Source organism: Tetrao urogallus, assembly GCF_951394365.1.
Source record: "Tetrao urogallus genome assembly, chromosome: 13".
Classification (NCBI taxonomy): domain Eukaryota; kingdom Metazoa; phylum Chordata; class Aves; order Galliformes; family Phasianidae; genus Tetrao; species Tetrao urogallus.
The window spans coordinates 8,528,396-8,553,818 of record NC_136826.1 but is presented as its reverse complement, the minus strand read 5'-3'; the positions used below and the strand labels follow the sequence as shown (position 1 = coordinate 8,553,818).

The 25,423-nt window shown below is 48.6% G+C and overlaps 1 protein-coding gene across 1 annotated transcript in view; it reads left to right on the top strand.

Annotated features, from left to right (window-relative positions):
- The window catches only part of GABRA3 (gamma-aminobutyric acid type A receptor subunit alpha3), a gene marked incomplete at both ends in the record, with an annotated part of 57,375 nt that overhangs the window by 18,291 nt on the left and 13,661 nt on the right, over positions 1–25,423 (top strand). Inside the window, 3 exon segments of the mRNA XM_079541911.1 lie at positions 10,728–10,795; positions 13,382–13,602; positions 21,722–21,804. Coding sequence (XP_079398037.1) covers positions 10,728–10,795; positions 13,382–13,602; positions 21,722–21,804 — 372 coding nt within the window.

The window sequence follows — 25,423 nt, the reverse complement described above, 5'->3', positions numbered from 1 at the left end:
ATGGGACTGAAGGGAGCAGATGAGAAGGGAGAGAAGAAGATGGGGTGGGTTAGGAGTGTGCAGTTGGTGTGAATGTGTGCTGAATGGTTGTTTGAGGCAGGTGGAAGTATTTTCAAGCCTCTGCCTCCATCCACTGTTTTGGTGGTGGTTGTTTTTTTGTTTGTTTTTTTTTTTAATCCACAGCTGTATTAGAATTATTATTTTGATGCACAGTGCATTAAAAAGGGGAAGAAGAAACCCCAAACCCTATCCTGACTGATTTGTTCCCAGAAAGATGTTTAATTTTGTATGTATAATTGAAAGGGGCTAAATATAGCTGTATTAATATTTATGGGCCTGCTGCTGGAGTCAATACAAGAGTTGCTGTTCAAGGCAATTAAGCTTTACCTTTTCACGTCCAAGATTTCGGTGTTTGGAGATGACATTAGCTGTGTGACCTGCATCCAAGAGAGAATAAACTAAAAGCATGCCATTATCTGTTGAATATGATACCCTGTGTTTAATGCTGTTTGCTGACAGGCATTTTGTCTCCAGCACAGGTGATCTCTTGGAAGGACACCTGCTTGAACACGAGCGGATCAGTAGGCTCAGGGTTTTGCGGGACTGTCCCCAGATGATGTGGATAAGGAGGAACTCAGTGACTGGACTCAACGTAGGGTTGGAAAGTGGGCACTGTTCACCTCTGGGGATAAGGGGAAGGAGTTAGGGTTGCAGTTTGTGGGCTGTATTCATCTCCAGCCTGGAGCTGGGGCATTGGAAACAAGGTTGTCGCTGCCTCGGGAGGGCAGGGAATGCTCTTTGCACCTTTTTCTCAGTCCTAGGCTTTCTGGGGCTAGTCACAGCCTTCATGTCACAAAAGCACAGAGAAAGCAAATCCTGTCCAGAGATCTGAGCCGCTGTAGGGAGCGTGTGCACGGGGAATTAGGTCGAGGCTGTAACGATGAAAACAAGTCAGTTTGCGTTAATAGCAGAAGCAAAATGATGATGCACTTGATTTCCAAAGAACTGCCTTTCAAGAGAAGGGTATCACTAGGATAACGTGACAGCAGTCCTGGCAGCAGCTGAATTGCCCTGCATTGCTGCTTTTTGGAAGCCGCAGCTCCTCGCAGCTCCAGTTAACAATGAAGCTGTTAGACACCGTACAAGTCCCACACTGATAAGGGCTGTCTGGATCCTGCCTTTCTACTAAATTTGATCAATGTGTCAGGTTTTACTTGCTTCCATCTGGATGCTAATAGCTGCCTCTGAGGGGGAGAGCTGCAGGAAGGAGCCTTGGGCACTGCTGTCCTGCAGCAAGGGGCTGCCCCAGGGTGAGTGCTGGCTGCAAGTGCTGCAGAAGAGAGGTGGTCCCCGTGGGAGTGAGCCTGGTGCTTGGCTCTGCTCCCAGCCCTTGTGCCCTGTGCATTTCGAAGCGTTGTGTGGGTGTGTTTCACTGCTGTATTAGCTTGGTTGCTTTTCACCCCCTTCAATAAGCATCCAGGAGAAGAATTTCCCATGGCTTTCATTTGCTTTTGGAGCACAACAGTTGCTTAAACAAGGAGGGAAAAGCATAAATCAAATGGCACACCCGTGGAGGTAGAAATGGCAGCCACACTGTTAGTGGCTTAATGTGAGGTTTGCACTCCAGGTAGTTCTCCTGAATCCTGAAGCTGTGGTTCTGGGGATTTGCACCAGGTCACAGTGACCCCAGCAGACTCATCATACCAATGACAGCATCCTTGCCAAAAGGTGTCAGCCTGAAAGCAAGGCACTGCTCCTTGGTATGCCACCAAGCGCCCTGAACAAGGGCAAGCCAAGCTTTATATTAAGGAGCATGGGAATTGCACCAGTTAATTTTAAAAATCTCGTTTAGCTAAAGCAGCACAAGCCTCCATGAATATTTATCTGGTGTTACAGAAGCATGTGGACTCCCACCTACTTTATTAAATTGATTTTCAATAAAAATGCCAGTGGAAGACATTTGATTAATGGCTGGTGGGACGGCACAATTAATGTGAAGCCTGGAGTCAGCAAGAAGTGTCCCCTGGGCTGCATGTCCCTGCTGGAGGCTGGGCTAAGAAAACATGGAGCAATTTCTCTGGGGGAGAGTGGTAACATTTATCTATATGGTGTCTGTGATGACATGAGCAGGAGCTTTACTGAGGGCTAGTGGGGCCTGCTCCCTATTCTCTGCCTTGTTTTGTGCTTTCTGCTCAGGCTGCATCCAAGAATGGAGCAGAGCAGTGAGCTTCAGTGGTCGTGTAGGGTCTGAGTAAGGCTCCCTGGGTGTTTTCATTTAAACGTGTCTGGGATTAGCTCTGTCAGCTGGATCCTTGCGGCTCCCAGTGATTTGCCTGCCTGGATTTGTCTCCTGGTGGCAGGCAATTTGAAGCTGCGATGTTACAGCTCTATTAGGGAGCTCTGACGTGGTTTCCTGCCAGGATGCCCTCCAAGACCAGCACCGCCTGTGTGCTGTGCACTGGTGGGAGGTGCTGGATGTGGTGCAAGCAGGGGTCACTGACTGTGATACAGGGCAGAGCATCACCACCAGTGGGGTGATGCATCAGGGCCAAAGCAGCTGGGAGCAGAAAGGCGACTGGAGCTCCTGATGCTGCTCCACCCTCCCTTCCAAGGCCGAGGGACTGTTGCAATAGTTTCTATTTTGCAATCCTTTTTTTTTTATATTTTTGCTGGTTTTTTTTCTTGTGTAAGTGTTCTGAGGCCTGCTGCAGTGCTATTCCTGCAGGTGAAGAGGGGATCTCTGGATATCACTTGCCATGGGAATGCAGCTTTCCTTGGAAGTTGATGCTATGACTCTGCCACTGCCCTTTGCTGCATCAGAGCCTGAGAGAGATGGGTACAGAAAACTGTGGGACGGAGCCTGGCTCAGCTCCTGCCCAGTACTGGGTTCCTACTGTGTGTTTGCAAAACTCACAGGCAACCCCTGTGTCAGCAAGGAGCTAGGTATAGGGGAGTGATGGGAACAAGGGACTGAGGGGAAAAAAGGAGACAAGACAAAGCAGGTTCTGGCTTTTATGTGGCAAGTAAAAAGAGAGAGTCTTTGCTGAAAAGAGGCAGAGAAAAGGCAGCGTGGCAGCCAACATATTCTGGAGACAGCTCTCTCCATTGTAGGCTGCAAATCGCCAAAAAACATGTCAGTAAAGAACACTGGCATACACTGCCTCTAATAAATATATATTTGAGAAAGACATTTCTTCAAAACTTCTGCGAGGAGATGTCTAATTCTGATGGGATGGGATGAGAAATGACATCTAAATGGAAGCAGGGAGTTGCTATGGGAACTGGGATGCTTTGAACGCATGTTGCTAAAACAAGAAAACATTATCCCCAGCAAAGGAAATTAAAAATCACATCTAGAGGCATCTGCCCTCTGTGCTTCTCTGCTGGGAGTGTTGTTGTGTGGTGCAGCACATCGTAATTCATGTAGTGGGCAGGACTGAGAATTCGGTATTTACTGCCCTGTGTAACTGCAGTGAGCAAAGAGCCTTCCTGCCCACGGGGCAGGCAGTGCTGTTGTCTAAAAGCTGCTGTGGAGTGGAAGATTTGGAATCGTGATGGAATCTCCTCTCAGAGGATTTTCCTCACTTGGGGGTAAAACAGCAGCCAAGCTGACCAGGGCCAAGCAACGTGAATTTAAAAGTTTATTTGTACCTCATATTGGTATGGCTACCAGCTAAATGAGCAGTGGCTGTGTAGCCAAGCAACCCATGCATCGGAGGGGAGAGACAGCACCTCAAAACCTTGCCTCAGCCTTCAGAAAGGCAAAGGCAGTGCTGGGGGCTGTGCCACTACCTCGAGAGCAATGAAGGATGCTCGCAGTGTCACCAGCAGCTCGCTGCTGCAGGGGTTGATTGAGTTCTCCCACTGATGGACATGCGAGGCAGGAGCTCACAGGGGAAATAAGGGAGCCAGCGTGCAAATTACCGTGCTGCTCCCTGCTATGGTTTGCTTGTATCTTTCTCTCTGTACCTGGCGCTGGCCTTGGGGGACACGCTTGAGATTAAATGGACTTTTGCTCTGAGCCATACAGCAAGCCCCAGGAGTTGCCGCCTTTTGCTTTTGCTGCTTTTTGTGCACTGCTGTCCATCACCCAACCTGGGGCAAAGTACAGCCAGGGACACGGGAAAGCACTGCTGAGGCAAAGGGACTTGGGGAAGCTGAGGCACAGCAGAGATGTGTGTCTCTTCCAGGGCAGGTTGGCACTGCCAGTGAGCTCAGAGCTCAGGTTCAGCCTGCAACCCACATGCTCTGGAGAGCTTGTATTGTTCTCTCTCCCTCTGCATTGACATAAAATTAATGTAATGCAGCAAGTCTCTGTATTTTTTTTCCTGCTTGTTTCCTAGTGTTTCAGCCTTTTCACTGGTTTTCTACATCTCAATGATTATCAGGTTAGCAATAGGTTCTGTATTTCACCCTTGTGTTATCTGTTTCCTGGAACTCTGATGAGTTACAGACCTCAGCAATCAGTACAAAGCTGGGGATTCCACTGGCACTCTACTGGCTGAGGTTTTCGCAGCTGATATCTGAGCATGTGAATGGTTTCTGGGGGCCAGAGAGGTGAGTTTGTGTTAAAGAAGGGCTTCCTGGCTCTGAGCTAGGCAGAGTGTATGACAACCCAATGGGGCTGGGGCAGAAGGGGCCAAACTGTGCCCATGCCAGGACTGCCTTCCCCAAGCACCCCTGGCTGAGCCATTGAGGGCAGATATCAGTACTGAATTTGTTGTGTTATGTATTCTAATTAACATTTACACATTTTCTTGCTGTTCTTATAATATTTAACAAACATGTTTGCATAGCATCTCTTTTCCTTTACCACAGGGTTTCAAAGAGCTGGAGCTCTAAAAGCACGCTCACACATACATATTCCTCCTCTGTCTTTACAGCATCTGAGGGTGTCCTGAGTCCTTAAAATAGAAACTACAGTAGCTTTGTTCATTCTCTTGTTTCTGTCTGTAGCAAAAATAGCTCAGCTAATTTGTAGTCACTGTTTGTAGTCTGGATGTGTGAGGATGAGGGCTGTGTGTGAAGCCTCCATGACTGCACATCCTCGCACCTTGCTTCTTCTGACTCTTCTCTGCATGGATATTTTAATTTATATATATATATATATATATATATATTGCCAAAAGCTTGCACCATATACTGATTCTAGCCTCTGAGCCTGTTTTTGATGTCACTCATTTAATGCAGTAATATGTGCGTGTCTACATGGAGCAATGAGGGGAAGCTAAGTTAAATTACATGAGCCCTGCGTGTGGTTCTGTGAAGCCTTTTTGGTAGTTCTTTCTGCCTGGGCTCCTGATGGGGTAAGGTTTATCGCAGCTTGCTTTCTGTCTTTTGTCTTCTGAAAGCTTCAGAGCTGATTTGCGATCTGAACAAAGGCTGGCAGAAAAGCAGGTACCTCAAAGATGTTAAGTGCCTGCAAGACTTGTGAAATTATGCAGATGAATGGAAAAAGGAAGAGAAGGGGTTGCTGGATGGGATCAGCTGGTGTGAGGCACTGGAACAAAGAGGCAGGGAGGCTGCTCTGTTCCAAAGGCTGAGCTGACCCTCCCCATGTAACCTGCAGAGCTCGTGCCCAGCAGGGGTCCTTGGGGATGAGCATCCATAGGCATGGAGGTGCTGTACGTCCTGGATGTGCTGTGCTCAGGTGGTGACTGGCTCACCTCTTGGTCCCCTGTCCAGTTCCTGTAAAGGACACTGGATGCAGCCAGCTGAAATTTCAAGGAGAGTGACCAACAGCCTTGATTCCTTTACATTTGTGAGGCCTGTTTGATTCCAAGCCTTCAGAAGTCACCAGGAATGTAATGGAGAGGGGTTGGATCCCTTACATGGGCTGAGTTATCTCCACTTTGTGAGACTGTTTCTGAAAGCAAGCTAATGGCTGAGCAAACCACATTAGACAAATAGTTGATGACATATAGGCAGAGCTAGATACAGATCTGATCCAAACGTCTCATTGGCAATCCCCTGCAGGCTTTTACTCACCCCTGCTTTTGCTGAGATAAGACATTTATTTCAGACATTTATATTGTTTCTTTCCTCGCTCTGTGATTTATTTTGCAGAGAGCAAGTTTTTCTGTGCACAGTCCTTGGCTGACCCCGCTCTGCAGTGGGTGAGCGTCCCGTTGTTTTTAACCCCACTGCCCTTTATAGGTGGGAGCATGAGGCTAATGCCAGCCTTCATCCATGAGACCCTCAAGCTCCTCTCCTTCTGTGCTTATTAGAGAGAGGCAGATGCCACCAGAGGTGGCAACTCTGGGTGGCACAACTGCCTCCAGGATTGCCCTCCCTTTGGAGACAACAAGCTTCATCACATAGCTCTCTACTGTTTGTGTTCTTCACGGAGGTGGTGGCAATTTATTCCCCTGTGAAGGAGGCAGATTAGATGACCAAAGTATCTTATGTATATTCTTGTTTCTCTTGGCATACCTGTACATGCTGCCATTGGGTTGCCATTGCCAATTTGGGGAAAGATTCAGAGGATGAATTTGTGAAACCTGGGCACGTGCATGTGGCGTGAGAGTGGCTACTGCTTCTGGACAAATCATTCTGTATTCAAGGATGCTGAGGCACTAAAGCTGCCAAATGGCATTTGGAAATACAGACGCTGAGTTTGGTTCAATGGGACCGTGGTGCCAATGAGAGGAGGGGGCTCAGGGTGAGGTGTGGGCTGCAGTTACAGCGTGCCACATCCGAGGGCGGCGCAGCCAAGGGCAGTGGCATAGGTCAGCTCTGTGTTCCTCAGAAGGCTGCACTCCTGGGGCTGCAGCACAGGATGTGGGAGGAGAGGATGTCCTATTCCTCCTTTGTTCCACAGTCTGACACTGGAAGGAAATTAAATCCCCACAGTAAAAAGCTGAGAAAATGAAGGCGAAGACACCCAAAAAGCAACTGCAAAAATGATCTGCTGCTGCTTATTAGTTAGCGAGGCAAGAGCTTTGGGGGAAGGCGGGAGGTGGGGCTGGCTGTACTGACTGTCCTTCTGTGTTTTTCCCTTCCTGGAGATGCTGGCTCCAACGCACCATGCCGCCCGGCACAGTCACTCTGATGTGCTGCAGGGATGGCTGTGCCATCCCCTCTCTTTGCACGGTGATGCTGCCCTCACCACATGCATGCAGAAACTGTGAGCAGATTTTGGGCTGGTACCCTTGGGTGCTGCGACAGCACCGTCTTGCTCTCTGCTTGCTGCAGTTATCTCAGAAACCCCTGTCCTTCTCTCACCCAGCTCCTCGGCGAGCTGAGGCTGCGCAGCCTTCCCTACGTCAGCATGGAAGCCCGGAATCCCCAGCACGGAGCTGCTGCGGCTTTGCCCCCGTTTTAGCAGCATGCAGCAGCGGGGAACCTCTGGTGCATCACTCTGCAGACTGACGGCACGGCTTCGGGAGCCCCGGCTGGGAAACGTGACCTTGTTTGGCACATCCAGAGCCAAAATGCAACCGGACGAGTTGGTTATAATACGGGTGAGATTCTTAAATAAGCAGCACTCGATGAGCGCATCAAGACGTTTAGTAAGAGCCTTCATAGTCGTTCCCACCCCCGCCCCTGAGCCCCTCTACAAGCGCTCGAGGCAGCGCTGCCATCCACAGCCGGGAGGAGAGAGGCGCAGTGATTTGTATTCCGGCTCTGCCTCTGCTCCCAGAGCAGAAGCGAGTAAAAATAGCACTCAGTCATTTGGTAAATAATAACCATCTCCTCACGGGCCCGGGGAGCCGTGAGCACTTAAAGGGGGGAGTGCGGGGAGGGGGATGCCCGCCTCTGCCTGGCTGCGTGCAGAGAAACCAGGGCTGGGAGGGGATGGGCGAGTGGTTGCTGTGGAATGGGAACCCCAAAGCACTGCTTTACATTGCATATGAAAGGGAGGCAGCCCACCCTGCTGGCATGGGGTGGCAGAATCCAGCCCTCCGCATAATGCTAATAGAGGGTTTGTTGCCTGCCCGGGGGAAGTAGCAAATTCCTGAAGAAAGAAAGGAGCGGCTTTAAGGAGCAGGCAGGTGTAGGGAGTGCCATGGTAACGCTGTGGGAAAGGATGTTGCAGCATTTGTTTTACATTTGCATTGCAGATCTGCCCAGCAGTGGAATGTGAGCAGTGGAAGCAAAGCGTTACCCACAGGGAGGGACTTTGTGCCTGGGAGAGAAGGGGCAGTGCTGATGGGTCGACTGTTGGACTAGATGACCTTAGTGGTCTTTTCCAACCTCATTGATTCTATGGTTCTAAATGGCTCAGGAGCAGGACATGCCACTTGGCTGACTTAACTCTGCCCGTGTTCAACAATGCTGAGCCCAAAAATCCCTTACTCTTCTAGTCCCATTGCTGTTTCTAGGTGTTGTCTTCTATTCCCAGTCCTCAGGTGGCAGCAGATGGGAACACAGTGCTCCTACATGTTCTGCAACAGGTCTGGGGATAATGCCTAACTCTCTGCTTAGTTATCATATCTGTTGGCAAGGCAGCTGGCTGCGGGCTGGGAAGGAATTGCCGTGTCCCTGCTGTACCTCTGAAACCGGGGCAGGCAGTTCTGCTCTGATGCTAACCGGGTGTGTGCAGATCCTTCTTGCTGGGGATGCAGGGGCAAGGAGGTATCACTGTCATACAGCTGTGAGCTGTGCAGGCACCCTCAGATTGCAGCCTCATGCAGGAAGCAAATCTCAGGGGCTCAAACTGCTCTGCTGGTGTTTTCATCATCGCGGGATTCTCCTGCTCTGCTAAAATCCCTGCTTGCTCAGGAATGGTTCAATTTTAGAAATCCCTTTGGATCCTGGCCAGTTCCTGCCCTGCCTTGATGCACTTATTAATGGAAAGGTTCAGTCTGGTTTTTGCCACGAGGGGTGCAGGGTGCCCAATTTCCTCAATTTTCTGAGGCAGATCAATAACCCAGTGTCTGAGCCCAGAACCCCAGCATGTGCCAATGATGGAGCTGCCCTGCAATATGCAGAGCTCCCACCAGGCTCACCTGGCTGCTGCATTGCATGGCCAGCCGTGGAGCTGCTCTGAGATGTACAGCTGCAAATTATTTATGGTGAGCAAGCTGAACACCAGGAAAAGAGGAGGGGAGGGAGAAATATTGTGTTTTCTCTGAAGTATAATGAGTTTTCTCTCGCAGCATACGTTGAAGAGCCTCGCTTCACTGGAGGTTTCTTCTCTGCTACGTGTCTCATTTGGGGACTAGCTTGGAGGAAGGTGGAGAGAATTTCCCGAGTATTTAAGTCTTACAGAGCTCACTTTGCTCAGGATGCTGTCTCATTTGCTTCTGGGTGTTTCAGAAAGATATGTATTGCATACATATTTCTCTTTAACCTTCTTTTCATCACATCCAGACAAGATCAAGGGTTACTTATATAGCACAATAATACCAGCCACAGGCTGTGTCAGATGCTCGCCAGCCATAATAACTAAAGACATGTATATGTATAGTTGAGCCATTAAGGAGAAAACCCTGACAGAATGCATTATCTTATTTTTGGATACAAAACTTTGAAGCACAAAGCTAAGCTTCATAATACAGCAAAATAACTGTCAGAGGATGGAAGGATTTCCATAGCTGAGCTGAGCAATGGGCCATCCAGGCTACCTTCAAAGCTGTTGCAGTAGCCACAATGGGACACTACAGATAAATATATATAATAAAGCTCTTACTTGTGGTTCTAAATTGATTCTTCCATTGGGAAAGTAGCTCCCAGCCAGCGCTGTACAAAAGGAGCACAACTGCATGATCTATCCCTAAAGCAGAAAGGATTTATGTTAGCATAGTGCTGAACTCATCTCATTCATCATTTTCCAGTATAACCCAGTGGGCAGAGAGCATAGCGATGTGAATCCAGAATGTCACCCACTTGCTGTGCCTTGTTTTCCCTGCAAAATGGGACAGCAGCAGAGATTTGATTTAGCAAACAAGCCAAGATTGCAGTGAAGGCAGTCAAAACGAGAGCAATGTGTGTGCTGCTTGGAGTGAACGATGCCTGCTGCTGGCCCTGTTCTGGGCAGCACTTCAGTTCTTCTTGACCTGAAGGCACATGAGTAACACTGCCCCAAGTCTTGCTGCTCCAAGAAGGAACTGAGGCAATGGGCAGTGTCTGGAGCTCAGCATCCACGAGGGCAGCACACTGGGGTGCAGCTGTTTGTGTGATGCGTGGGGACAGCAGCTTTGCAGGAGCAGTTGCTCGTCAGGAGAACAGCAAGCACGGTGTGAGGAAAACAGGCAATCCGAATATTGATTCTTTTTATGTACAGACAAGCCTGAAGCTGTAACAAAACCCAGGTTTCCTAAAACTGGTAGAACATTCCTCGGCTGTTTATCAGGCTGGGAGGCACAAAGGGATTGCAGATTAAAAGGCGTTTCAGCACATACCTCTATATTGAAAATGGATCTGTACTGTGTTGTGTATTGAGTAGCTGCCTGCGTTTCGTAAGCACACAGCATCAGGCTGTGTGGGACAAACTCATCTTGGTGTAACTGGAGAGCAGCGGAGTGCTTAGAGATGGTTTTGCTCAATTGCAACTGATAAAGGCAGCTATTGTGCTGGACGCAGTAGGGACTGTGGTGCCAGTTCACCAAGGGCTTTGCCAGGGTGGCATCTGCCATGAAAACACACCACACCAAAACCCAACCTCCTTCTTGGACAATGAACTCTATAATATAATTGCTTTTGTCTCTTTCTTTCTTTGTGGTTTTTTTTTTTTGTTTTTTTGTTTTTGTTTTTGTTTTCTTTTTTTTGTTGTTTTTTTCCAGACAGTGTAACTGAAGTCAAGACAGATATTTATGTGACAAGTTTTGGCCCCGTCTCAGACACAGACATGGTAAGTGCCACTGGGAAGCTGCCTGACAGGGGAGGGTTGCTTGGTCCTGGGAGAAGGGAGGACACTCAGACCTGGCCTTTGTGGATGACAGTGCCAGGGGAGGATGGATTCCTCCAACAAACAGTCCCCAGTGCTTGAACCAGAAAGGAGGCAAAGCAGAAAAAAGAAAAAGAGTGAACTGACTGCAGTATTTTGACATGTTCAGGGAAAATTATTAATGAAAAGGCCTGAGGTCTGAATCTAGGCTTGTATTCCCACATCAGTTTGTCTTCTAATTAAAGCAGGACTGTGGAGCATAATTAATAGTGAGCTTTCTCAACAGCGCTTCTTGCAGCCTGGGCTCCATGTGCGCCCCGCTGCACAGGAGCTGCCTGGCCATGGCTGCTCAGCATTTCAGGCTGCCACGTGAGGACAACCCGTAAGGCTGGGACCCTTCTGCAGATGGGATCTGACTACTGGGTCCAGATGATGGGAAGTGCTGGGCTTGGAGAGAGCCGCTGCCTTCTCCAGTTGGGCCAAGCAATGTCCTCCAGCCTCTTGTAGCCCCTCCAAAGAGGGGAAAGTTTAATTTTCTGTGTTCGCATGGTTGTGAGCATTTCTTTGGCTGCCTCACCAACAGTCTGGTGGAGAACTAAGTCTCTCTGCAGTGCTAGCTTCACCACACAGCCCCATGTGGCTTTGAAAAGATCAATTTTTCTGGGGTGAAGTTAACTTAATGTTGAGTATGAATCTCATCTGAGTTCTCTCCATTTCTCTCACTATCCTGCTGCAGCAGACCCATAATACATTCAGCAATCTTAGCCTATGGGGAGTATCTGATAATTACTTCCAAGGTGGAGCATATTTGATTAAGGGAGCGTGTATAATGAACTGTGAAGAAGAAATTTGAGGTATTGAAAAGAGGAAGGTATTCTCCGTGATGTGATTTGACAAAATGAATTTAAAATTAGAGAGACAGTTAAAGAATAATAAATTATTTCCCCCGCGCATGCTTTGGTTCCGTGTATTTTACAAATGCGTGGCGAATGTGTTTGAGCGTGCCGTTCTGGTGTTAAATGCTCACAGGGATGTGTGAGAAAAACCCCATCTCCCCTGGAAGCATGGGGAGAGCCCCTTCCTCCGCAGGGGTTCCTTTCATCTCAGGAGCAGGGAAGTCCCTCCCTCCCAGCTCACTCTGCCCGATGAGCTGGCTCCGTCCCTCCCACAGCCATTACTCATCGCGATGGAAAGCTGCTCTTGTGCATCGTGATGCAGACACAGACTGTAATTATGATGATGGAGGAGAGGCAGGTAGAGCTGCTGTGCAGCGCGGAGGACAGCAGCTGGTAACGAAATGCGGAGGAGGACGTGTGTGCCTTCTCCAGGAGATGCTCTGAGGGACTTCTTGTCTCATTTTCAATTTGGTTGGGAAAGAAGGGACTGATGGGACCTGACATACGCCCAAATCGTCAGTAGTGACCTCCTGCAGCTTGGCCTTAGTCCCTGGGAAATTTGGGAAAAAAAAAAAAGTAATTTCATGCTTTGGATGGAATCAGGAGAAGGACTCAGTCGTCATGTGCTCAGTTACTTCTATAAGGTAGAGAAGAACATGCCGTAAAGCTAGAGTGTTCCTTGGAAGGAATGACCTGGAAATGATGCTCTTGTGGAAAGAAGGATAAAAAAGAGGGAAAGAATATCTACATGGTATCTCTTTTCTTTGGGAGTGTTTCCTTAGCTTTAATAGGGATGAAGATTTTTAAATAAGATAGGTTTTATCCCAATAAGTACTTTACCAGACCTACCTGCTATGGCTGGATACAGACTCATTCATTTGGACTAACGACTTTACTGAACTTAGGACCACTAAGGGCAGGTTATTGTCTGTGGAGGGGCAAAATATCCCCTATGAGTAAGAGCCGTGGGACCAAAGGGTTCACTCTTTCTCTCTTCATATTTGAACAGAACGGCTCTGTAGCCAAGGAGCGAGGCTGAATTTCTTTACTGAGATGCTTTTGCTTAGCTTCCATCTGCTGCAAAACCTGTAGGTATTTCTGTGACCTATAAGAAAGTGACGTGCAGCAGCTTTTAAATGCTGCTGAGAAGAGCTGCAGGAAAGAAATCACTCACAATGATAAGTTTAGTTGGTTCTGCAGCCTCCAGGAACCCATAAATAAAGTCTATGAAACTGCAGCGGCAGGGGAAGAACAGCTGGGACAGATTTTCCAAAGGCCCCTTCTCTCTCTGAAAACCTTGGGAACTAATGAGAACCTCTGTTAGCAGGACGAGGCGGGTGTCACAGAGGTGAGCAGTGCAGCAGCTCATGCTGGTGGAATCAGGCAGTTCCCTTGAGTGATACAAGCCCAGAAAGGGCACGACGTGGCGTGGCTCAGAGGAATGGCAGCCCATGTGCAAGTGCCACATACTATAGTCATTTTGCCTTGGGGTCACCACTGAGCTGTAGGGTTTCTGATGCTCTGGTCTGACTTGTGGCTGTCTGACAGGCTTGTAGATGACCAATGGTCCCCCAGCTTGTATCACTGACTGTGAACTATTAGAAGTGTTGACAGAAAGGGGTAAGATTCACTTTTCTATCCTTTCTCCACAAAGGAATACACCATTGATGTCTTTTTCCGGCAATCATGGAGAGACGAGAGGCTGAAGTTCGATGGTCCCATGAAGATCCTTCCTCTGAACAACCTGCTGGCAAGCAAGATCTGGACTCCTGATACCTTCTTCCACAATGGGAAGAAATCTGTTGCCCACAACATGACAACACCCAACAAGCTGCTGCGCCTGGTGGATAATGGCACGCTCCTGTACACGATGAGGTGAGTTCGTGGCTCTGGGCCAGGGTATTTCAGGTAGGTATTTCAGGTACACATGCAAGCTATTACGGGACCAAAGGGTATGTAACAACTGTGTGGACTCCTACTGGCTGTTAGCATAGCAGAGCTGCTATCCCTACTATCCTTATTTCTTAGCTTTGTAGCATCACTGGTCCTCCAGCACATTTGTGCAAGTAGCTTTTTTCTCATCATTCAAGTAGACTTTTTTCTTTTCTGTGATGAGGTGAAAGTAATTAATTCTATAGCTTGAGGAATTTCTTTGCCACTGTGGTTATTTTTGTTCCTGATCTCTGATGGGATATGAAGTCAGGATTTTGGTAATGGTAGGAAACATTAGGAGGGGAGAATTAGATATTCTCCAGCAGCTTGAGAACAGATTTGAATTTGTTCAGCATATTACCCCAGAGCCCTGTGGGGTTTGCTTGTGAGAACAGGGGTTTTCTTCCTACTTCGCGGAATCCAAAATCCCAACCTGTCTAGTCAGTGATCATCTCTAGGAAAAAATCACCAGCTTTTAAAAAATGGTCTCCTACAGAAGTCGCAGTCACAGGGCAGCCAAGTGCAGCATGAGTCCACAGACTGCCTCATTCTGCTGTGAGCTCCAGCAATGGGGCCTTCCTTCCGCAAATGGGGGGTTGCTCGGAACCATGCTCTGCATCCCTCAAGAACAGGTCTGGTACGTACACTTATCACAGACTGCGACAGGTGGAGGTTGGGTTAAGTATGTGTTCATTCTTGTTGAGAGGTTCCTGTATGCTTGATAGCTATTCACCCATGTAAGTAATGTTTGCCACCTTGGAATGATGCGCTAATCCACTTTCCAAGGTAAATAGACCTGTAAGTGAAGCAGCAAGCTACTCATGGATGCACAAAAATGGTACTGAGGCGTTTACAGAAAGGTGTACATTTTTGTCTTAAAAAATTATTTCCTCTGCCTCCACCTTCAAGCCAATCCAGTCTAGTAACATGCTTCTCTGTGGGTTTGGTTGGCTGAGATGCTGTACTTTCACCTCTGCTTTTAAGAACCAGATAGGATTTCATCTCTTCATAGCTGCGCTGGCTGCTGATCTACAATGTCAGCAAGTTTTACAGCCTATATTGATAAACAGTGCTCTGCTTTTGTGCAGCAGCTCTCAGATATGAGCTAATCCCACCAGTGCCCTGGGGTTTGGGTCTCTGAACATCAGGGATCTCATGTTACCGAGGCAGATGGGCTAAATGAAGAGAGAAGCCCAATTTGACTTGAGGGCTCAGTTCTGTTCTTGGCTGTCTGACCTGCATGTGGATGACTAACACTCCCCCAGTTTGTATCACTGTCTGACTGTACAGTATTAGAGGAGCTACTGGCATAAGGCAGAAAAAAGACCCAATTTCAGGGTTTTTATATCACTTCGCTTGTTCTTTATTCAGCAAACAACCATTACCTTCAGCAAGTTTTGTGTGACAGAGAAGGTATTGAATTTGCTCTTCCGTTTGCGGCTGGGCAGATGCCAGCATCACGAGGCTTTTGGGAATGAGCTTCTTGAAGGAAGCGGAGTCACAGGGGCTTTTAAGTAAATTCAGCACATTCTTCAGCTTAGCCCATTCTCATGGAAGGAGGGATGATGAAGGAAGTGTCACCTTTGTGTCTGCTCTTGTCCATCTTAAGTATACATCAGTGCAAGGTGAAGACCCCACTCAGGTGAGGACCAGATATCTTATCACACACTGTATTGCCCATCACTGAGAACCATAGTGCATGTGGACCTCCTGCTGTCAGGATAGACAAGCTGGGCTGTCAGGGCTGCATGCTGCCTCTGGCCCAGGCAGCCCCTTCCAGGTTCGGTCAAGACTGGAACTTTGCCATGCAGTTTGACTCCTGAGACATATCCTTTACCTTGTACCAGGCAATATCCTTGAGGGATCAGCTCTGCTGATGTGCAATTAGAGATGTGTCTCTTGCTATTTATCCTGCTGTGAAAGCCAACTTCTCTTAGTCAAGGCTTACATTTATGGATGAAGTTGCTCTGGTGGAAGAGAACATCTGACACATGCATCCAGCAAAATTACACCTCAGTGACAATATTTATAACTCCCAGAGAGAGCTTCTTTGTCACTGATCTGAGCTTTGAGGAGTCACACACCCACTGTAGCCGGGCATCCAGAAACTGCCCTTAGTTCCACAATGGGAACACAGCCCACAGCACAGCCTCCTCACAGATCAGTGCGGTGCCACAGTGCAGACATCTGATCCCTGGCTCAGGCTTGGCACCAGGGTGATGAGATGACCTTTGTGATCACAGCACGAAATTGTGTTTCTCTGTTCCCTTCCTTCTGGCTGCTGAGCCATGGACAGGGTTACTGATTCCTCAGCCTCTTCCCCGTTGCTCCAGCTGCCTTCGAGGGTGTAGGAAACACAGCCTTACCATGTAGCCCTGCCTCTGCTGTCTTGTTTCTGGAGCTCCTACACGATCTGAGTAGCTCACAAAGCCCAGCTAGGGCCTCAAAGCACTGGTGTCAGAGTTGAGTGCAGCAAACCAGGGATTGTGCATGGATTTACATAAGGCACGGACAAAAACTCAGCTGCTGCAGCAATCTCTGGATGTAATCTCTGCCTCAAATTGTGTGGGGCACATCGATAATGTTCTGGTTCTTCCTGGCCTTGAAACATGAAAACGGAGAAAGCTTGATGCTGTGCCGAAGGAATTCAACTGTGTGAATCCAGGCTTTAAAGAGCTCTTCTGCTCTTCAGAGGGGCTGTCACAGTGGCATGTGGAGGCTTTGTACTTATTGTCAGAGTGTTTCCCAGACAATATGTGCTCAAGTTATGCACTCAGAGGATGTTTTCTTTAACTGTCGGGCTGATGCATTCAGCTGTGTGCCTCAAGAACCTGTATTGCTAAAGGCAACATGCACCTGGAAAGGAGAAGTGAAACCTTGGGTGAATTAGGGGCAGAGCAGGAGGGAAAGCAAGGCACAAAGGTGTGCAGGGTACGTGCAGTCCTGCTGAGCCATGGCCCTGGATAACAAGCCCCATACCTCACTGCAACATGCTTAGGACTGGTGACACCCAGTCTGCTGTTTGAAGTCGCAGGGTCTTGCAGAGTCACTCCCAGCCAAGGCTTTGTGTTGTCTTTACTGTCTTTACTCCACATGATGGAAGTGCAACCATAATTCTTTGCCAGAGAAGCAGCTCAGACACTACAGAACCAGCTCCTGTGGGCATTTTGGACTATTTGACAGCTCTCTGGCTTCATCCCTCCTTGGCCTTAGCTGTAGACAACAGCACAAACAGACCCAAGCAGACCAATGCACACAACTGATTAGAGGGGCTGAGGTTTGCAGAGCCAGTTTGAAGCTTTTCCCTTCCAGGCTGTTTCCGGAGTGGATCCAAAATAAAAAAAACGACCTATTTTTCAGGCTTGGTTTTCTGCAGGCTGTCCCAAGAGGGAGAGATCTTCAGAGATCACCTCATCTCCCTGCATTCCTGCCATCACGGGCTGAAATCTCTGGGGGCTGCAGAGTGAATTTGGTGTTTTTCTATCTAGCACAAGGATTCCAGTAGCAACATGGCTTTCAAACTCAAACCCCAGCAATTAAACCTAACCTAGATTTGAGCACAGCCCAAGCCATGAACCACCTATCTGTCCTGACTGTGGTTATTAATGACTCTCCTGGAGGAGAAATCAGGACAAAACTCAAGCAATATCCTCAGCATAAACAAAGTTGGCTTTGCTGTGCAGGGTGCCGTCATGTTTTTGTGCCACGCGTACACCGAAGGATTATTACATTTTGCGTCCCAGAAATTGGACCACGGCTCTCGCTCATCCTGCAGCACGAGGCAGGTAACGACAGGGGCTCTAATGACACATCAAAGGCTTTGCTAAGCTGCCGGTAACCATGAGAACACAGCTGAAGAGGTTTGTTGTACTGCCAGCCCTGGGAGAGGTATGTTCAGCTTGACTCACGCTTCTTGCCATTGTGTTGAGCAGTTCAAAGGGCTTCCCGTGACTTTAAAGAGGAAAACATGGCTTCTCACTGGGTGTTCCATTTTTGGTGCTGCTGTGGCAACAAAGCAGAGGGAAAACACGAGGGGTCTGCAGTTCTATTTCCAGACGGTTCTGAACAAGTTACTGCTTGTGGCTGGGACAGAACAGCCAAAGGATACACCAGCTGGAGGATGTGGTTGCTGGCAGTCCGGCTATTTTTCACTTTCTGGTTAGGCTTTGTGATGGCTTTTCAAGGCTCAGATGTCCAGACCTGAACCTGAGTGATGAAGCAAACCTCCATTGCAAGCTGGTACAGGGTCAGGGGCAAAGATGAGGCTTTCTGCAAAAAACAGTTCTACCCAAATACTGCAGATGCAGTGGTAATTGTCTGGGAAGTGAGATACATTCCTCTTAGTCTGACATTTTGACGTTTCATTAGGCAGAGCATATGGTGCTGAGGAGTCTTCTTCCAGCAACAAGAGGTGGCAGGAAAGGCTGGGGGGGAGGGGGCGGGATGTGGGCACTCTGCTAAGCAGTGATTGATGCCTCAGCTCACCTAAATACTGCTGCTAATTAGTGCTGTGAAAGATGAGCGTGTGCTGGAGAGGGCATGGTGAAGGGGGGTGAAGGATAGCCAAGGGGTGCAGAGGGGTGGGAAGGAGTGAGCAGTGCCCATGGGGTGGTGGAACAGAGCTTCTCAGGGAGCTGGTGTACATGGGGCAAAGGCAGAGGCTTCAGGCCAAGGAGATTATCTGAGAACAGGAATGATGCGCTTCTTTTCCCTTCAGCAAGCATTGTCTGCGAACGTGCTGACTTCAGGCTAGCTGAAATTGCTGAACCAGACTCATCTCACTGGGATGATACGGTGTTTTCCTTTTTATTTAATTTCAGGAGACTTAAAAACCCTCCTCCAATTGTGGGTGGTGAAGGTGGAAGATTAGGTTGCTTTTTCAGTAGTTTGTTGATGGATTAATTGTATTTTGTTTTTTCTTACTGACTCAGCTATTAAAACACACTTCAGATGTAAAATGTGATCGCTGTTTTCCCACACAACTAAAGTCATCTAGCACTGTCATAAAGTTGTCTTCTTCCATTGACAACAGTTGCTTATGTTGGCTGTGGTCTGGATTGGGCAGCAGGGTATGGCCAAGGCCAACTTGTGCCCAGATCTACTGCTGCCTGGCCCCCTCTGAGACTCTTTCTGGCTGTTCTGAATGGCACTCAGCCACTGGACTCATAATCTGCGGTCTCCTGAGTTAGTGTTCAGCCTTATCCATAGCCATGGATCACAGCCAAATTCTCATCCAGTACAGTAGATGAAAAAGGCCATTCTGCTTTTGGGGGATTCAGGACACATCAGAAGTAAAGCGCTGAGCAGGAAGAAAAGTCCTTTGGAAAAGCTGGCTTTGAGAACACCCAGTTAAGAGCCTTTTGAAATAATAAAGCAATTGGTGAAGCCAAAGAAGTATCAGGAGGGTTAAAAGGAAAAGTCTTGTGTGGCTTCCTGAGGGAGACAGGTGGAATGCTAAATTTTGTGCATCAGCATTTCCTTTATGCAAGTGACAATGACAAATAGTAGAAGCAAAAAGTCCTGTGCAGTTGGAAAGGAAACAGAAAGAATGGAGTGATAAAGCTAGTGAGAACATGCTTGCAAGCAATGAAGCTCTCCATCTTCAAGCTGGCACATTTCACGAGAAACAGAATGAGAGGAGCAGAATGACACAAGCAATGTGTGTCTAACCCACACCTTGCTACCAGGTTTTTATACCTGCTTCATGAAGTCTTAATTTTCATCCAGATTGCAAAAAAAGAGACATTAAAGTGAAGGAGCAGTTTGTTGGTAGCATTATTTGGGTCCTCAGAAGGAAATCATTGCACCACTGTGCTCATACGCTTGTCAAGAGCTCTGAATTTGCCTGGATTTTGTACTTCACCATAAACATCCACTGGTCTCCTCTATTGGTTGTGGAGTCTACCTGCACAGCTACACTAAACCTATGACTACTTGGCCAGAGTATGCAGCCTTGCATCAACCATGGTTGGGCTGGGAGCCCAACATCTCTGTAAGGGTGTATGGGGCCATGTCCCACCAATGCTGAGTTAGCTGAGAACTGCTTACCAGAATTGAGCCTGCCCTGACTGTGGGAGATGCTGTTTGTATGGTTAATTCTGGGGTGGATGTGCCTGTTGGAGACAGGACAGTAGTACCTGGCACTGAAAAACAGCAGAAATGAGCGTTTACTTTTGTTGAAGAGGTACCATTGACCTACCCTGGGGAGAGATGCAGAAGGTCACAGGAAACCACTTTCCTCACCTGTTTCCTTTGGCATGTCATACAAGACTAAGACGTAGACTGCAATGGGGCCATGTGCCTGTCCTTGCAGAGCTCTCCTAAGGATGGATTTACTGGATTTTATAGCCATTGTGAGTGCTTCTGGGGCTCCTGTTCATGCACTTTAGCCACCCTACTCCACCGAAATTGTGGCAGCTTCCAGCTCTGCTCCTCCACCTCTTTAGTGCCTCTGCTGGGGATGCCAGCTTCTGCACATCCTCTAAAAGCAGCAAGCGAGACTGTAAATGGGTCCAAAATCAGGTTCCTTCCTTCACCCAGCAGAGCAAACTTCATAGCTGTCAGGGTGTTTCCATGGTACAACAGCCAAAGTGAAGCAGCTCTGCTCACTGCTGCTTCATCCCTGGCACAGAGCTCGCTCCTGCCTGTCATCTGCCACGTGCAGTCATCATCACCACAGCCTCTGTCCTCACTGAGTAGTCCTGGAGCCCCACCGGCCCCAGACCGCTTTCCCTCTGCTTGGTTTCCCCACAAAGGTGCCTAGAGTTCTGGGAAGTGTTTGCTTCTGTCCAACAAAATACTTCAATGCCAACTTTAGAAAATAATCCTTTTTTTTTTTTTCTAGAATCATTGATGAAAACAACTGCTCTTTACTTTCCCTTTCTTTTTCTTTCTTTTAAAAAAAGGTTTTTTTTCTTCTTTCTTTGTCTTTATTTCTTGCAGGCAAAATCTGCACCCCTTATTTTTTCTAGGGTTTGAGCCTCAACATTTTCTGTGGAAGGTAACCCCAGCATTTTCTTTTTCTTAGAAGACCATTTTGCAGCTAAAGGAATATGTCTTGCTGGAATATTTCCATTGTGCCTCTTGACCTGAGTTTTCCACAGGCAACCTTTACCCTTCAGGATGTGCACTTGTCCTTTGAATCCTTCTCTTGCTTCTGTAAGAGGCTGCTTTTTCTGAGCCATCAGAAGTGGGTCTTTTTTAGACCAAACTGTACCACCAAAGAAGATGGTATTAGAAGTCTCCTGGGAAATCATCTGTTCTGGCTCTCCCTCCTAGTCTGCAGGCTTTTTAATACTTCAAGAAGGAAGAGTTTGGAGCTTCCTTTTTTAGAGCCCTTTATAATGGATCCTTTTATGCCTGGCCCTGTGTTCTGCAGCGTGCTGTGATGATGGCTGCACCACCCTTGTGAGGCTGTTTCCTGACAGGGCATCCCGCTGGGAAATGATGGATGCTTAAAGAGCACAAGTTGTCCTGCAGTCTCACAACAGCCCCAGGATGCATGATTCTGCATCTGCTGTGTGCATCTTCTACAGTGCCACCACCACTGGCTGGGGACATGAGCTCTGGTGCCCCAAGTGCATGTGGCTCTGATTTTGTTCGGTGTACCTGAAGCACACTGTGGCTTCACTGAATAATTTGAGCTCTCAGCTTCTTCCAGGCCACTGGGAAGAAAAAGCCATGTTAGTTGTCCCTGGGAAGCACTTTCCCTCTGTTTCTCAGCATGGTCCATAAGATATCCCCTGGCACCAGGCATTAATGAGCTCCTTGTGCACAGTTCATAAGCAAACAAAAGTCCTGGGCTTTGGCAGATTTTCTGATTGCACTGAGTAGATAAACTCAGTCAGTAGGGCTGAGTTCAAAATATGAAATGTGGCCAGCTTGGTGTGCCTGCTGCTCTCAGCAGCTGATGGCCTTCTGCCCAGAGACCCTTAGGTCAGTGACCACATCGAGGCCTTTGTTGCCTTTGATGGATGCAGCGTAAAGATGTCATGGCAGAAGGGCCAGGTGGGATCCACTGCAGCCTGGTATTTCTGATCATGCCTTGTGTTCTGTCTTGTAGGCTAACCATTCATGCAGAGTGCCCCATGCACCTGGAGGACTTCCCAATGGATGTGCACGCTTGCCCGCTGAAATTTGGGAGCTGTAAGTACCTTGATCAGTCTTTATAAGGAGGTGGCTTCAGAAGAACTATCCATCACCTGGCCAGTGCCTTCCAGTGTTTTAGACATGGTGTTATTAATTACAGAATAGTTGACGATGGGAACACAACCAAAAATTTGTTTCTGGTATATTGCACAAAATTCCTGTTGTCATCAGAAATGAGCAAGGAACATCGTCAGGCAGCCTGCTCTCAACTGAAGAGCAGGCAGACTAGGAGTCTGAGTCCCAAAGCCAACCAAGTCTTGATTTAGGGAAGATTTGCAGTCTGTTGATCACATAAAGGTTGCTCTGAGGCTTAAGACTAGCAACTGCTCATCTGCTTGACAAATTATTATCTCTGTGGCTCCTCTGGGTATTTTTGACTGATTTCTCCTCTGAACGTTCAGAGGTCTGACACAAGCAGCTCAGAGAGCTGTCCCTGATTAGTGCCAGAATTCAATGAATATTTCCCAAGCGCCCACCTGCGTGGCATCTGAGCTCACCTCTTATGTTGGAGCAGGATTCAATCAGCGTTTGCACCAGCAAGCTGCCCACAGCTGGAAGCCGCTCCCTGGCAGGAAGCTCAGCATGGCTCGGGTTGGTGAGCAGAAGGGCAGTGCTGCTGCCAGACACATGCTGCTTGCAGGACAGCCGAATTCACCTCCGTGACCACCAGGGATCCCCACAAGCTGAATGGCTCACTGCCACGGTGGCATCCACCCAGAGAGGACAGGCAGAGAGGAGGAAGGGGATCTGGTACTTGAGGCAGCTCCAGCTCACAGCCCGTACCTCCCCGCTCCTGCCGTGTGCTCCCATCATTGCTGGGCCCAGGTGAGAGAAATGAAACCTCCCTGAAGTACCCCCCACCCTTGGGCACAGGAAGAGCCACCGTCAAATGCGGAAACAGGACAGGCAACTGGAGAATATTTAGGATGTTTATTTCTGGAACTAATCTACTCTGTTCACTTGGAACCTAGGATCTCTATCTGCTATGGCATGAGTTGTGCTGATGTCCAACTCGGTCGCCTCCAGCTCCGCTGTTGCTAGCGGTGGGCTCACTGCCCGCTGATGCTGCAGGGCCTCGCTGTCTGTTTGGAGGGCTGCTCACGGGGCCCTCCTCGAAATCCAGCTCTGGTGGGAATGCAGCTGATGCTCTCCTTCGTACACCAGCGCTCCGCTTGAACCATTTCTGCAGACATGGGTACTCTTTCTTGAAACTGGGGTTGTAGTAGCAGAGCAACTGCAAAATGCAGAGGAGAAGAGTTAGATGCCACCGTTTCCAGATTGCAAAAAACAAAGCTACTTTAAGTCATAATCAGAAATTTTAGGATTGTCAAAGCAGGAAAGCGGGTTTGGAAACCCAAATACCACCAACTTGCAGCCCCCTCAGGTGGGACCGGCCACCAATGCACCTGTCCCGAGAGGTGTCCTATGGGCAGGGGGACTGCGTACCTCACTGCAAACAGACGCGGCTGCGCCTGCTGGGCATTTTGCCCGAGAGGCAGCTGTGGGCAAATCGCTGTCCACGATGAAGAAGCCGTGCAGGTGGAGCTGGCGAACGAAGGCTTTCATGCAGCCGATGCTGGGGTTGTGTAGAGGTCCTGTCCTTCCCAGCACTTCTGCTTTGAAGAGGGTTTCCTCAATCACCATGGTGTTCTCATCGTCGCCCCACCAGATGGACTGGAAGCAGTCGCTGTCCACAATTTTACGGAGCTTTGTTAGAAAGCAGCAGGCCGAGTCATGGGCTTTGCAGGAGCCCTTGGTGGAAAGATCAAGCCGTTGTCTTTTGGCACAGGATTGCTCCTGTGAACCCTGAGAAGTGTCTTCTTCTCGTGTCGGTCCTAAGGCAGCATCCCGAGCTGTTCTTTTACCCCGTCTTTGCGGGACAGAAGAAGCCGGGTCTGCCGAGCCAGCATTTGGAACAGAAACTCCAGGAGTTTCTGATGAAGATGTCTCCATCTTAATTATTAACTGTTTGCGCTGACAGAAATTTCTGTCCGCAGCGGTCTCCCCGGCCAACCAGGGTCGTCCTGCCAGCAGCAGGCTGGAGCGCAATGGCAGCCGTGGTGTGAGGCGTGGGGAGTGGGCTGGGATGGTCCCAGACGTCACCGTGGTGACCGTGCTGCACGACGGTGACAGCACAGACCCGTGACTGTTTGCTGGGGAAATGGGGTGGCGGCATCCTTGTTAATTATGGAAATATGCAAGGAAATGTGATCCAGGCTATTTACGCTACCTAAAGTAGTAGGCAGAAAGAAACCTATTATTTCCCCAAGGAGGACTTTTCCAGCAATGCCTTCATTGGGCCCATTTCTGCAGGAAGTTTGTTTCCCCCTGTGAACCTGACTAGGACTAGTGTTTCTTCTTCAATCTGCTTCTAGGTGACCGTATGCCATCGTGAGATGCTCTCAAATTCTGCTAAAGATCTCTCATTTCTCTAATCCGAGCCACTGACTGAGCAACGCTTATCTGAAAATACCCAGGGCGCTTGCTGCTTCCTGGTTCCGGTGTCACAAGCTCTTGCCATCTTCCTCTTGGCATACAGGGGTTTAATTTGGGGCTGGAGCACCTCTGCTGTGAAGAGAGGTTGAGGGAACTGGGCTTGTTTAGCTTGGAGAAGAGAAGGTTCTGAGGAGTTCTCATTGTGGCCTTCCAATACTTGAACTGAGTGTATAAACTAGAGGGGGAACGGCTGTTTACAAGGGTGGATAGTGATAGGACCAGGGGGAATGGTTTTAAAGTGAGACAGAGGAGGTTTAGTTTGGATATTAGGAGGAAGTTTTTCACACAGAGGGTGGTGACGCAGTGGAACAGGTTGCACAAGGAGGCTGTGGATGCCCCATCCCTGCAGGCATTCAAGGCCAGCTGGATGTGGCTCTGGGCAGCCCGGTCTGGGGGTTTGGCGACCCTGCACACAGAAATGCATTGAAACTAGGTGATCAGTGTGGTCCTTTTCAACCGAGGTCATTCTGTGCTTCAGTGAATCTATGAGTATGTTTGCATACTCAGATTTCTTATCCTCAGACCTCATGTTCCATTATCAGACGGCACTGCAAGGCACTGCTGTGCATCCTCTGCTATGGCTGGAGCTCTTGGGTCAGTCAACACTGCCCTGTTGCTGAGTCTGACAGAATGCAGCACTGGTGACTGGGGCCTTTGGCTCTCCTGAGCTGGAGCAAAACAGACAACTGACATTCCCCTTGAGGGAGCCGGGATGGTTCAGTCTGGAGAAGAGGAGGTTCAGGTGAGACTGTATCGCTCTGTCATGAGCTGAAAGGAAGTTGTATTGAGGCGGGTGTTGGCCTCTTTTTCCAGCTGACAGTAGAACAGAATGAGAGGTAATGGCCTTAAGGTACACCAAGGGAGGTTCCTGTTGAACATGAGGAAAAACTGCCACTCTGAGAGAGTGGTGAGGCAGTGGCACAGGCTGCCTGGGGCGGTGGGGGAGTCACCGTCCCCACCGGCGTTCAAGAACCGCGTGGCTGCAGCACTGAGGGACGTGGTTAGTGGGCACGTGGGGACATGCTGGACTTGTTGACCTTAGTGGTGTTTTGGAACCATTTTGATGCTGTCATCTGGTTACCTAAGGGCACAATAGTGGACCTGCAGTCTGTTGGTGAGG